Genomic DNA, 14566 nt, shown 5'->3' on the forward strand with positions numbered 1-14566 from the left:
CTCCTCCCTCCCTCCCTGTCTCTGTTCTTCCTTCCCTTCATTCTCTCCAAACAGCATGATAGGAAGAAGAATAATATACAAAAAACGTCAGATTAGTGTAAGGGTTAATATTGTAACATTTATTCCAATTTCTGTTCGTCTCCTTTATTTGCCAGATATTTTTGCTCTCCTGTAACTTACTTCTCATAGTTCAGTGCCAGATTGAGACACTGTGCTGGCTCTGCGTCCTCTCCCTACCACTTCTTTGTGACTAGCATCATATTCTATTGTTAAGTTCTTGTTACAGCTTAACATTCAAGATACACATGCTGTTTTAAGCCAAGTAAATTAGCAGAGTGTGTGTTTGTAAGTGGGCAAAATGTGATAAGTGGGCAGAGTATGTGTTTGTAAGTGGACAGAGTATGTGTTTGTAAGTGGGCAGAGTATGTGTTAAGTGGACAGAGTATGTGTTTGTAAGTGGGCAGAGTATGTGTTTGTAAGTGGGCAGAGTATGTGTTTATAAGTGGGCGGAGTATGTGTTTGTAAGTGGACAGAGTATGTGTTTGTAAGTGGACAGAGTATGTGTTTGTAAGTGGGCGGAGTATGTGTTTGTAAGTGGGCGGAGTATGTGTTTGTAAGTGGACAGAGTATGTGTTTGTAAGTGGACAGAGTATGTGTTTGTAAGTGGGCGGAGTATGTGTTTGTAAGTGGGTGGAGTATGTGTTTGTAAGTGGGTGGAGTATGTGTTTGTAAGTGGGCAGAGTATGTGTTTGTAAGTGGGCGGAGTATGTGTTTGTAAGTGGGTGGAGTATGTGTTTGTAAGTGGGTGGAGTATGTGTTTGTAAGTGGACAGAGTATGTGTTTGTAAGTGGGTGGAGTATGTGTTTGTAAGTGGGCAGAGTATGTGTTTGTAAGTGGGCGGAGTATGTGTTTGTAAGTGGACAGAGTATGTGTTTGTAAGTGGGTGGAGTATGTGTTTGTAAGTGGACAGAGTATGTGTTTGTAAGTGGGCGGAGTATGTGTTTGTAAGTGGACAGAGTATGTGTTTGTAAGTGGGTGGAGTATGTGTTTGTAAGTGGGTGGAGTATGTGTTTGTAAGTGGGTGGAGTATGTGTTTTTATTACAACAGAGCAAAAGACATAAACAGAGAGACGTTGTGTGTGTGTGTGTGTGTGTGTAAGAGAGAGAGAGAGAGAATCCACAAATACACTAACAAACACAATGCTAGCAAACAACACAAAGCAACCACCATACAACAGTAGCCATAATAACGCAATAACATTAACAGAAGAACATTAAATAACACACTTACAGGAAGAGGAAACACACACGAAAAAAAAAAAGAACTAAAAATAACAAACGACTCCTGCAATGACAAGAAAAATTCGCAACTACAACAAAAACATTCACAGTAGCATTGATCCCTGTCTTTCTCTCTGTCTCTCCACACACACACACACACACACACACACACACACACACACACACACACACACACACACACACACACACACACACACACACGTCACTGGAAAAGAGAAAATAGACATAAATGAGTATATAACCTATGGTGAAAACATCAAGAGGATACTTTTTTTTTTTTTTTTTTTTTATGCGAGGAAGAAGGAACCAAAGGCCATGAGCCCGCAGTAACAGTTCCCTCCAAGAGAAAAACAAAATACAATAGAGAGCCAAATTCAAGATCCGATCATTTTGAGATGCCTGGACACACTGCGTTTGAAAGACTGGAGATCTTTCAAACGCAGTGTGATAAAGACATAAGGAAATTCATTTTACCAAATAGGGCAATTGATCAGTGGAATGCATACCGAATGAAATAGTATGTGCCAAAACAATTCACAAATTTAAGGATATGTACGATAAATATGGTTTAAGACACGGGACAGTACCAGCTTGACTCATTCTTGTAAAGATACAATTAGTTAAGAGCAATTAGGTAAACACACACACACACACACACACACCTGGCTATTTATCCATCTGTCTGTCTGTCTGTGTACTTATTCCATGCCAGTGTGTGAACAGGTACAACAGAACAAGAACCAAGACAAAGACCACTGCAAAACAACCCACTAACAAACAAAAACAACACCTACAACAACATCCAAGTTTTCTTTCTGTTTAGTTTCATATTTCATGCCAGTGTGTGGATTAAAACAGCCACACACACACACACACACACACACACACACACACACACACACACACACACACACACACACACACACACACACACACACACACACACACACACACAAACAATGACAAAAACAGCACTGGATTGTATTTTAGGTAGCATGTACTTTCTTTTGTATTCCCAACATTTGATTGAATTTAAGTGGAGTTTACAAATGAGGAAGTGAAGGAGCGTTGTGGTGTGGTTGTGATAGAAACCGTTAGGAGAAATACATTGAGGTGGTTTGGCTATGTGGAGAAGATGGAGAGCGAGACTAAGAGGAGAGTGTGTGTGAGTGAGGTGGAAGGGGAAAGAGGGAGGGGGAGGCCAAGGATGAGATGGAGTGGAGAGATGTATGAGAGAGGGGGTTGTGAAATGACAGGGGACAGGGCGACATGGAGGCGATTGGTTTATGGCCACCCCTTACGGGATTAAGGCTTCTGGCAATAGATAGATAGATAGGTTACCTTCCTTTGCATTCTCAGCTTGTATCCTTAACACTATGGGTATCTATAACAAACCACAAACAACCTCTAACCTCCGTTTTTCCCAACAGGCGCCTACTCGTGTCTCCGCGTGGACCTGCTGTTCAAGCGAGAGTTTTCCTACTACTTGCTGACCATCTACATCCCCTGCTGCATGTTGGTGATAGTGTCGTGGGTGTCCTTCTGGCTGGATCAGAATGCAGTGCCGGCTCGTGTCTCGCTGGGGGTCACCACACTGCTCACCATGGCCACACAGACATCAGGCATTAACCAGTCACTACCACCCGTCTCCTACACTAAGGTTGGTCTGGAGGGACGATATGCAGCCATGGTACAGTAATTGGTACTATCCTCTTGCTGGCTGGTTTCCTGTAGTAAAACACTTTAATCGATACATGTTTGGTCACACGGACTTCAGGCATCGAGCAGTCACTCTCCTCAGTCTTTTATACTAGGGTTGGTCGAGGTAGCTGGTTTTCTACAGATTGTTTTGATCTGGCAAAAGAAATATTGTCTCTGATGCCTTAAAAAAACAGTTCTTCATATTTCATGTTAACCAGTTTTTCACAGTAATATCCTCCTACCTTCACCAGTGCTTGCAGTAACTTAATATTTCACTCTTTCTCTGTCTTTCACTGTGTTTGGTGTCTCCTTTCCTCTTGATTTGTCATTGATTTTTTTTTTTCCAAATCAGTCTCTGATTTTTTTTCTCTTGCAAAATCGCTTCACAGGTGGAGTGTGCTGAATCAAATCCGTGCATTCTTTAACCCCAAGTTTCTGATTTTGTACAGAGGCCTTATTTGCCCCTCTGTGAAATATGATACAGCGTTTATAACATGCGGGGCTCACACATACAGCACTTACAATCAGGTGGAGTCAGAGGCTTGTCTCAGCAGCACCACTCCTCTTACTGATTCCCTTCAGCATCTGCCTCTTCTTTGCTGTGTCGCATTTTTCTCTGTCTTTTTCTCCTTTGTTGCTTCTACTTTGGTCACTGCTCTTTGGTACTCTGCTTGCATCCTATTATGGCGGGCACACAGCACCTGTTTAGTTTTACACACACACACACACACACACACACACACACACACACACACACACACACACACACACACACACACACACACACACACACACACACACACACACACACACACACACACACACACACACACACACACACACACACACACACACACACACACACACACACACACACACACACACACACACACACACACACACACACACACACACACACACACACACACACACACACACACACACACACACACACACACACACACACACACACACACACACACACACACACACACACACACACACACACACACACACACACACACACACACACACACACACACACACACACACACACACACACACACACACACACACACACACACACACACACCCACACACACACACACACACACACACACACACACACACACACACACACACACACACACACACACACACACACACACACACACACACACACACACACACACACACACACTTCTCTTCAGTTCTTTGAAGTTAAATCTTATTGGTATTCTCATATTACATGTACACAGCTGGTTAACATTTCAACTGTCTGTCAGTCAGTACCACAGCCTGTCACAGCCAGCCTTTTAAAATGTAATGTGTCCAGGCATATCGAAGTGAAGGGTTCTTGATTTTGACTTTCTCTTGATTCAGCATTATATGGAAACCACAAAATATTTTCCAGGCTCTTTGTCGTTATTTTTTTTCCCATGAAATAAATATAGGATGCCTTCTTGCAGTTGTATCTTTTGGCTAATAACCAACTTTTTTGCAGGCCATTGATGTGTGGACGGGAGTGTGCCTGACCTTTGTGTTTGGTGCCCTGCTGGAGTTTGCCCTGGTCAACTATGCCTCACGCTCAGACATCCACCGTGAACAACTCAAGAAGCAACGCCGACAGTTTGACTTCGAGCACCACGCCTCCCTTGAGACGGACCACCTCGACGCAGATGGCCCTACCACCTTTGCCATGGTTAGTTCATTGAGTTTGTTTATACAGTACAGTTATTTAGGGGGTTATTGTAGATGGGGAACCCTTTAGTTTCCTTTATTTATGTATTTCTATAAGGGAGCAGGCGTTAGTGGTGACTGGGGGTTCTTCATCCTCTATCCCTCATAATGGTCCAGATTGCCTTAGACATGAGTTCTCTGTGAGCAAGTTTAGGCAATTGAAATTTTTGGATGCACTGATCGAGAAGAGAGGTAAATGAACAAAGAAAGTGGAGAGTAGAGTAGCACAGGAAAGAAACATGGCTGGTGCCGTGAAGACCTTGATGCAAAACGGAAGGCTAAGTTAAGTGAGGTGGCTGCAAGGTGATTAGAAGGCTAAGTTGAGGCAGCTGCAAGGTGATTACATGGTGGGAGTGTTAGTGCCCACATTAACATATGGGCATTAGACTCTGGTGTGGGATGAGAGCTAACACATGAGAGTGAGAGCAGTGGAGATGGGGTTATTGAGGAATGTGTATTTGTAGTGTGGAAAGCGGCTAGGGTAAGAAATAATGTGATTCGTGAAAGGTGTTCCGTTAGGAAACCTTTGGACAGTAGAGCTGAAGAATGCTTACTTGAAAGGTATAGTCATGCGGGGAGAAGATACATAAATAAGATGGTGAGTTCGAAGGTGGGAGGAGGTGTGGCAAGTCGGCAAGCCAAGAGGGTGAATTGATGTGGTAAATGCCCGTGTGAGAAAGAGAGGTATGGGGAGTGATGGAACTAGGGAACTGACAAGAGATCGAGCTGGTTGGAGGATTTGTGTGTGTGTGTGTGTGTGTGGAGGAGCACTTGACAAGGGTTTGGCATCCCCCTTGTAACTTGACAGTTGTTGAATTGACCGTCTGACAGGAACCTTTGTGTGGACGGTGTGCCAGTGAGGTGGAACTGGGATTTCTCTGACTTGAATAGGGAGTGAACGAGTGTGACTTATTTCATTGGGCATACTGTTGATTGGTTCTCCCACTGTCATTTTTTTTTTCTTTGATTTCTAGACCCTACTTCATCCCTCGTGTGGGTGAGGAAATGGGTTAGGATGAAGATAAAGAATTTCAGTATTGGTATGGGAATAAGTTAGTTGAATGGAGATAGTTTAAGCATACCGAGTTTTTAAAGTGTGGAGACATGTAGGAAAGTAACTTTATTAAAATTAGCAGTCGTGTTGTTATAGCCAGCAGATTTGAATTTCACAAGGATAGATTAATGACAGTTACTTATTGATACAGAAGTTTGTTCTTCAAGGTTTACAAGAACGTAGCCTGGTTCTTTAGAGTTATTATTATTTAATTATATGAAAATCTTTCTCATTACCATTCTTTATAATTTACATTCAGTGTATATTATTAAGACTGTTTTTATAATTTGTTTATTAATAGTGAATGAAGGTGTTTGTTATTGGTATTGTTAGTATGTTTTGTTGTCTTTATTGATACATCATTTATATTGTTTTTAATTGTTTTGTTTTCATTATTATTAGTGTTGATGCTGTATGGTTTTGTTTGGTGCTTTCTTGCAGTTTTTCCTATTTACATTTTTTTCGGTTTATATGAAATTTTTATTTATGGATCTATATGTTTTATGACTATTATTACTACAGGTATTATTATTATTATTATTATTATTATTATTATTATTACTGTTATTATTGTTGTTGTTGTCATATTTTAACATTATTATTATTGCCTGTACTTGTGCCATTATTGTTGTTGTTAGTGTTATAAATGTTTCGACATTTATATGTTAGTTTACTGTGATGGCTCTAGAGTCTTAGTGAATTCAAGAGATCAGTTTATATATAATTATGATAACATAGAGCACAGTATAGGTTAATTGCATGCGATAGTTGCTTGTCGCCACAGCTTTGCTTGCTTTGCTTTGCCATATCTTTTACCTTGCATGGTTCCACAAATCACCTGTTCCAGTTTAAGCACTTAGTTAAGAGGGGGGATATCCGAATTAAGTCCTTAGGCGACCATTGGAAAAACACGTATAGAGGTCCTAGATAGATGCGGGACCATATGTGGCTTTGCTAGAGTGAGACGTGTCGCATGTGAAAATCCTCAGGGTGTGACAAACTGGCTGGGCCACTCCTAGAGATGCTTCCCATCTTAAAATATGGGATAACATCTTGGTAATTTTATGGAGGATGTTTGTAATCGCTTCATTGAGAATGGTTCCTCCTGAGCTGAAGATAATTGTCTTAATAGGAATAAATTTACAAATGCAGATCTTACACTCTGCCTTATGATATATACCTCACGCTGCCACACTTCATACTGCCTTCCTCACTTTCACACCTTGTATCTTTTCACCTTCATTTGGCCCAAAAATTTTTTCCTTTTGCAGTTTGTTTCACGTAGCTTGGTGGCAAAATAAGTCATTACTATGAGCCTACATCTTTCTGCATCACTGCCTCTTGACTAACATCATATTCTAGTGATGTTAGGTGCCAGGTTAAAATAAAGTGAGTATAGCACCACACTCACTCCCCACACTGCCACATTTCACTCATTCAGAGGGCCAGTGAATTATTTTGAAGTGCACTTTAGATAAAAAAAAGTTCAACCATTATTATTAGTATTAAACTATGAATGGGTGATCTCATTAGTTCCATGGTCGTAAAATTAGCATCATCATATTTAATATCTTGGTTTTTCTTGCACCTTAGCATTATGAGTATATCCTGAGTGGTGGTGTGAATTTATAGAACACGTTTATCAATTCTCTTATTATCACCGACATATTCAGTAGCTTGTTATAATTTTACACAAGGTCGTGATGTGACGTTGACCATTTAGGATAATGAAGAGAGTGAACTAAGGAAGGACTATCTGTCTACCTATTGCCAGATGCCATAATCCTGTAAGGGGTGGCCGTTTGTCTTTAAATTAGTTGTTTTACCGGGAGGGTCACTAACCCACTGCCAGTCCACTTGTTGACACGTAGGGAACACATATGGCTTGGTTATATACTTACCACCCAGTGTTGTAAATGGTTTCCTGGCGTACAGGAAACCATTAGGCTTGTCAGTCACTGTAAAGCCACCTGAAAAGGAATGAAGAGTAGTAAAAAGTGACAGGAAAGATAGGAGAAACAGGATGAGAGGAGGACACAGAAAAAGAATGATAAAGGTGAAGGAAGAAGTAGGCAGCACTACGTCAAGTGAGTGGATGATGGCTCTCACTGACTACTTTCCACCATTATACAAGCAATTCGGGTACAGGGGTTGGGGGGGCAAGGCATGTGCACCATCCTTTAAAACGTACTGCTGTGCCTGTAATATGCTTCACCCTCAGACCTGCCAAGCTTCCTTCTGTTCCACTGTACACATCTATATACCTCCCCATCTACCTAGTTGCTTGCCTGCCACCCGCCACTCCTACCTGTATACCTTTTAAACCGACTGGCTCTCACCTGCTATTAATCCTGCCCATCTACCTGCCTGCCTTCCTGCTTGATTACGTGACTATCCTCCACCTGCCAACAGTCCTACCATTCTACCTGCTCACCTTCTTGCTTGCCTACCTGCCTGCCCTCCAACGCCTTTGCAATGTGTGGCTGTGTGTGCAGTGTGGCCGCGTGTGTTGACAGAAGCCTCTGATGGCCTCCGGGGATGGTCTCTCCCTGACCAAGGCGCGGCAGTGCGAGATCCACATGCACCCACAACCACGGCGACGGTGCTGTGGCTCCTGGTTGGCCAAGTTCCCCAGCCGCAGCAAGCGCATTGACGTCATCTCCCGCATCACATTCCCGCTGGTCTTTGCCCTCTTCAACGTGGTCTACTGGAGCACCTACCTGTTCCGGGAGGAGGAGGAGGCACCACCCCAACCCTAGACTGCAGCACGAGAGACGCCAAGAGAGAGTGAGAAAGAATGTTTGTGTGTGTGTGTGTGTGTGTGTGTGTGTTTTTGCAGCAGTTATCCTCTCTGATGTGGTTTATTGGAGTACACACCTTGTGCCACCATATCCTTAGACTGCCACAGAAGGAGAGAAAGAAAGAGTAAATGTGTGTGTTTGTGTATGTTTGTGTGTTGCCGCAGTCGCCATGACAGCCGCAGCAGGCCAGGCCGGGGCGGGGCAGGATGGGGTGCTAGTAGGGGTCGGCGCCCCCCACAACGCCCCCCGGCCCCTTTGGTCAAGCTAGCGCCAGGGGAAGCAGCCGGTCCCACGCTCACTGACCCTGACAGCCGTACTATTAACCCTAAGATTGCGAAAGGGAAGGCAAACCTCCAGTTTTGTATGAACATTTCTGGATTGTTTACGCTTAGAACATCCTATGTTTTGTAGTCAGCAGGAATACAGAGACCAGACATGTTCTGTTGGTCAGTTTCTGCTTTTAGGTATCCATCAGATTTGGTGATTTCCTCTTACCAATTGATGTCTCACACATTCTGTTAACATTTAATCTCAGTGAAGTCTGCTCACAAACGAAAATTCAATTATGTTGAAATCAGACCTAGGACAATACAGGACTTACTTGAGTTACATAGGACTCCATGCTTTGCTTGGCATAGTAGTGCGATATGTAAAAGCCAGTGAAGTTATTTTTTTTTTAAGTCTGATCTGGTATGGTTAAAGTTAGGTATTAAACTACCCTAACCTGTTCTCAATCCAGCAGAACCTGTAGAACTAATAGCTAATGTAACTCTAATTACTCTGCAAGGCATAACAACATGGCAGCCCACCAAAGCACCCTCTAAACAAAATACTGAAACAGGAACTTCTGCTGTTAATATTAATTTGTGAGCATGTTTCATAGAGAAGAAAAGTTGATGTGAGATGTATAGGTTGGCAAAACGGAAATCCCCAAATCTGATGGTTGGCTACAAGTAAAAAATGGGTTTCTGTTGTATTGATGGAAGGGAGATGAAGATATGGAACCTCCCCTCATGCAGTCAGTGGTGGTCTGCTATAATAACCCATGGCAGTTGATAGGCTTTAATCAGTTATGGCTGTGTATTATTGTCATGTACTTGAGAAATAATCATAAAACTGGGGGCTTGGTTCCTCCTTAACATTCTCAGTGTTAATACTATGGCTCTGTGTTCTCACCCACCATACCACACTAGGCTTAACCCCTTGAATCAAAGGACGTAATTCATTAGTTTATTTTTGCAGGTTCTAGATTGTTTTATTCAGAGGAAGATGGTGTTTAGGACCAAAAGGCACCAGTAATTAGATGTAGCCTTCATTAGCCCTTGAAATATGAGAGGTGCTTCCTAAGTTTAATAAAACTGTCAAAGGTAAAATAAGTTTAATGTCACCATATCCGAAAGGGTAAAATTAAACCCGTCAATTCAGCAACTTTCTCCCCTGATATCTGACAATTTTATTCGGCTTAGGAGTGTTCGCTTATAGGGATGGGACTAATGAGGGCTGTATCATACCCTCCCAGTTTGGTGTCACCCAAGCCGAATAATTATCCATGGGCGGCAGTGAATAAATTACAAAAGGATGCTACTAAAGAGAAGTATTGGTTAGTTAAGACACTGATCTAGGATTGAAATGCAAGCTCAAAATTTTTAATTGTTTTGTGTATTTACAAGGGGAAAATAATTCGTTTTTCCTGTTTATGCTTGGTGACCAGTGTTTATTGCCACACCGTCACGATTTTATTTCTCGGTCAGTTGGCCTGAAGCTTACTTTGCACTTACCTGGGCCTGGTATTAGTATCTCAAGGCACCTTCCTCAGATTTTTGTTTTAGGCCTGTAGAGCTATTTTATTGTACTGTACAAGAACTATTAAAAATGCACACAAACTCACCAAAAGATGGATATAAACGCCAGTCCTAATGAAGACACGTTTAACTCAGCTTCAAACGCCCAAATAATGTAAGGCAAATTTAATTTGAATGTGCCCTTTATTCTTTTACATAGAGTGTGTGTGAGATAAGACGGATCTTGTGTTCAGCCTGTATGTAAAGGGATACTATACCAGAAACAAGCTTTGAAAAACGTCATGCATTTGCTCACTAATGTAGCTCTCCACTTGATTTCGCTATTATTATTATTATTATTAAAGTAGGTATAGCCTTCTTTAACCCTTCCAGTATGGGGGTCTGGGGAACCGAACAAAGTCGTATATAGATCGCCAGAACTTAAGGTGGATAGTGTATAACCTTCCATAACCCCTTTGGGATGAGAAGCCATTATACATCTGCATAAAACCATAAACCATTTGCTGATATCCAGAATAATATGAAAGTTACGTCATTGGATTCAAGGAGTTAGTTCCATTGTGAATTAGGCCTCCCTTGGGTCCGCCAGTACTATCAACCCTCCCTGAACAGACCCCCTCCCCGTTGGTCCTCTGTGTGGGGAACTGTATTGCATCACCACCACCAACACCCAGTCCCCTCCTCACCACATGGTTCTCTCTCTCTCTCTCTCTCTCTCTCTCTCTCTCTCTCACCTATATCTATAATTGTGATACTGTGATTAATCCTACATGAGAGAAAGAGGGTGGGTACAATGTGGTTATAACAGACTTACTCTGATGGTGGTGGAGTCAGTCATAGAATTATATATCCATAAACTTTTAAACTGGAATGAATATTGAAAATGATAAGCGATTATTTGCGAGAAGTGGCAAAAATAAATCAAGTGAGAGCAAAGAATTCTGGTGCAGGAGGTTAAGATACAGAAAGGAAACTCATAAACAGCTGAAAACGTAAGACAGCCTGAATGAAAGACAGTGAAACAGGCCAGTGACGAAACATGAATGATACGTAATGAAATGGTAACACAGCTTCATTTCACCAGACTTCAGCCAGTATCATATTTTTTACGCTGTCCACTTTAACTTGGCCAAAAATAATGCCGTTTCCCATCTTAAATGCTTTGCTGTGGAGATAACACTAGAACACAGCGCTAGTTACGAAGAAGCGCAGTGGGGAGGACGCACAGCCATTGGATCGTCTTATTTGGAAATTGAGGCACAGGAAATAAGCTACAGAAAGACAAAAAACTCTTGGCAAGTTAGAGTGGACGAACAATGGTGAATGGAGTGAAACCAAGAAAACATTTTTGTGTAAGTACGAATGATGAAGAATATCCCTGGTAAGGAAAAATAATATATATCAACCCTAAAACTTTTCTGAAATTATATATATATATAAAAGAAATAAACTTATATATGTAAAAAAATAAAATATAAACTGCATATATTCTTATCCATGTGAAGACAATCTAGATAATGTTTTTACATAGATTTTTATGAGTGAATGGTGAATTATGAAAAATGGCGTGATCTTTTTTCCAATATATCAAAATGGGTGAAAATGCTTTAACTTTCTTTTTTCTTTGGATGAGTGAAAAACAAACATCATGAACAATATCCAAGTGTGAATGATGTGTGACTAACGTACATTCAGTGTTTGTACATTGAATTGTGAGTATTATACATTATTTATCATATCTTTCAGTTAATTGGTTGCCATAATATTTTACTGGGCATAATATATAGTGATTTTAAGCATAATGTGTTGAAGCGTGATTTGAATTTTTGAGTTCCATAATATGTATAGAATAAGGGTTTTTATTTATGTATTTCTATATTTATTTCCTCATATTGCACAACATATTAGTGTAGTTTTTCTGTGAAGCGATTTCGGCATAATAATTTAAAGATTTTTTTTATTACATCAGTGTTTATTTTGGAAGGTTGTGACATCACTGAGGTCAGAAACAATACGGATAACTGAAGGTTGGTGTAAGTGAAGTCAGAGCAGAGTAGTTTTCAAGGGTTGTGACATCAGTTTCAGAACCATAATGTATTGAATGGCTGTGACATCATGAAGTCATACTCAGTAGCAGTAGACTATAGACATTCAGGCAAGTACAGGAATCAGTCTGGCTTCAGGTCATGGCATTATAGGGGAAGTAATTTATGTACTTTAGGTTATGACATCATTAGAGGAAGATATTGATCAACTTTAGGTGGTGACATCATGGGAGGAAGTAATTATTCTGACTAATAATTGTGACAGCAGTTTGAAAAGTGTAAGTAACGTAAAGGCTGTGACATCATTAAGGTTATAACATATTTCAGGCTGACATCAGTGAAGTCAGGGCATAGTACAGTCTAGCTTCAAGTTGTGACTATCGATTTCAGAGATCCACCTATGACCTCGTTGACTGAGATTTCGTGATGTATCTTCCTCAGTTATTTGTCTATTGCTTCTTAATCACCTCCCTCATGTGACTGGTGCAAACTGTCGGTATTACGAAGACGTGAACATGCAGCAGAATATTAAGGTTTGGGGTACTAAATAGACTCCTGGTGGTGTGATTGTTGGAACGCATTATAGTCTAGGTCCCTTGGTTCAGGTACAAGAGATGACCAAAAGTTGTCATGTAGATACTGCTAGGAGTGTGGGTTAGTCTCCCTCCCCTAAATGTTCTGTATTAACGGTTACAAAATAAATCACTAAGGAAGATGTGCCACAAATACTGTGAAGTCAGGTGAAGGAACATTGAGTTGAAAGTACAGTAGTTACATCATTAGCATAAAGTAAGACAGTTGAAGTAATTAGTTATGACAAATGAAGTCAGGGCAAGCTACTCAGTATACTAAAAAATCTTCAGTATACTAAAAAATCTTGACATCAGTAATTATGTTACACTGAGCTCAGTTTTAAAATGATAAATTATGGATTGTATTTTGGGTGGCTTTTTTCATAGCACCTCTTCCTTAGCAATTTACTGTAGTCACCATACTGCACCTGAATATCCTCTTGTATTTTTATTGATGTAAATTATAGCTATATAGAAGTATACAAGAGAATGTTGAGGTGTAATATGCAAGCTAAACCGGTAAGGAAGAGGTGTTGTGAAGCCTTCTTTATTACCTTGAATATGAAGCTACTTCACACCATTAATGAAGTTGCAGCAATCAGCTCAGACTAGCCTCAAACTGCATCAGGAATTGTTATTAGAGAAACTGAAACTGAATTAACTCGTATGACCTCAGTGAAGTCAGATATTTGTATTAGGCCGCAGCATCCTCACCAAATGCTTGTTGGCACGGGAGGGGGTGGGTGGATGTGCGGCATCACTGGAGCCTGTGCAGGTGGCCCTGGTGGATGCATGTGGGTGTGGGTGAGGACTTCTATGGATGATTTATAATTCCTGTCTGCACCAGCAAGCATTTAGTCTGGACGTGGCCGTAGGTTATCGGAAATATTGGCATCATTGTTTATATTAGGGAAACAAAAATCAGAGTACCATTGGGTCCTCAATAATGTAATAAATCACATATTATAAGTGTTTGCTGATTTTTTTTTTATTGAATTTTTATTAATTATTTTAAGGATGACTATTGTAAGTAGTATTAGTCTGAGGACTAATTAAGTTGTTTTTCAGATGTAGATATAAAATTTGTAAAGGAAGAGTATGTACTATTAGTATTTGAAAGCGAAATCAAAGTTGTCTTAAGTTATTTACCTCTAGGAACCGTATTTAAAGTGGTTTTGGAGTTGTCGTAACACCACTTCTGAAGTGATTTACTCTGTACATTACACTTCAGTACACTTTTGTATGTTACTGATGTACACGATATTAATATTATATAAATAACATACTGTGGGATGTTCCAGTGTAATACGCAGAATGAATCACTTAGGAGTAGGTGCTAGGTAGGCTTCAGTGCCACTTGGAATACGCCCCTAGGTCCAATAATGCTTAGGTGACACTGTGCTAGTATATATATGGCGGTGGGTTTTTATGATGTACTGTATATATATTTCACGAAGCTCACAAGACCTTTATATAAATTGGTGTGAGGGTGTCTGTCTGTCTGTGTGTCTGATAAGGACCTCTTTGCTTTATACGACTCTGCTTAATG

At 40.7% G+C, this 14566-nt stretch overlaps 1 protein-coding gene across 1 annotated transcript in view; it reads left to right on the forward strand.

Moving 5' to 3' along the window:
* Positions 1-8556, forward strand: part of LOC145401714 (glutamate-gated chloride channel-like) — a 221133-nt gene extending 212577 nt beyond the window's left edge. The window contains exons 8-10 of the mRNA XM_080273896.1: positions 2733-2962; positions 4508-4705; positions 8314-8556. Coding sequence (XP_080130022.1) covers positions 2733-2962; positions 4508-4705; positions 8314-8556 — 671 coding nt within the window. The remainder of the gene's footprint in view (positions 1-2732; positions 2963-4507; positions 4706-8313) is intronic.
* The last annotated feature ends 6010 nt before the right edge of the window (positions 8557-14566 follow it).

Source organism: Coenobita brevimanus, chromosome 56 (assembly GCF_032717465.1).
Source record: "Coenobita brevimanus isolate Jiangsu-jjx chromosome 56, ASM3271746v2, whole genome shotgun sequence".
In the NCBI taxonomy this organism is placed as follows: domain Eukaryota; kingdom Metazoa; phylum Arthropoda; class Malacostraca; order Decapoda; family Coenobitidae; genus Coenobita; species Coenobita brevimanus.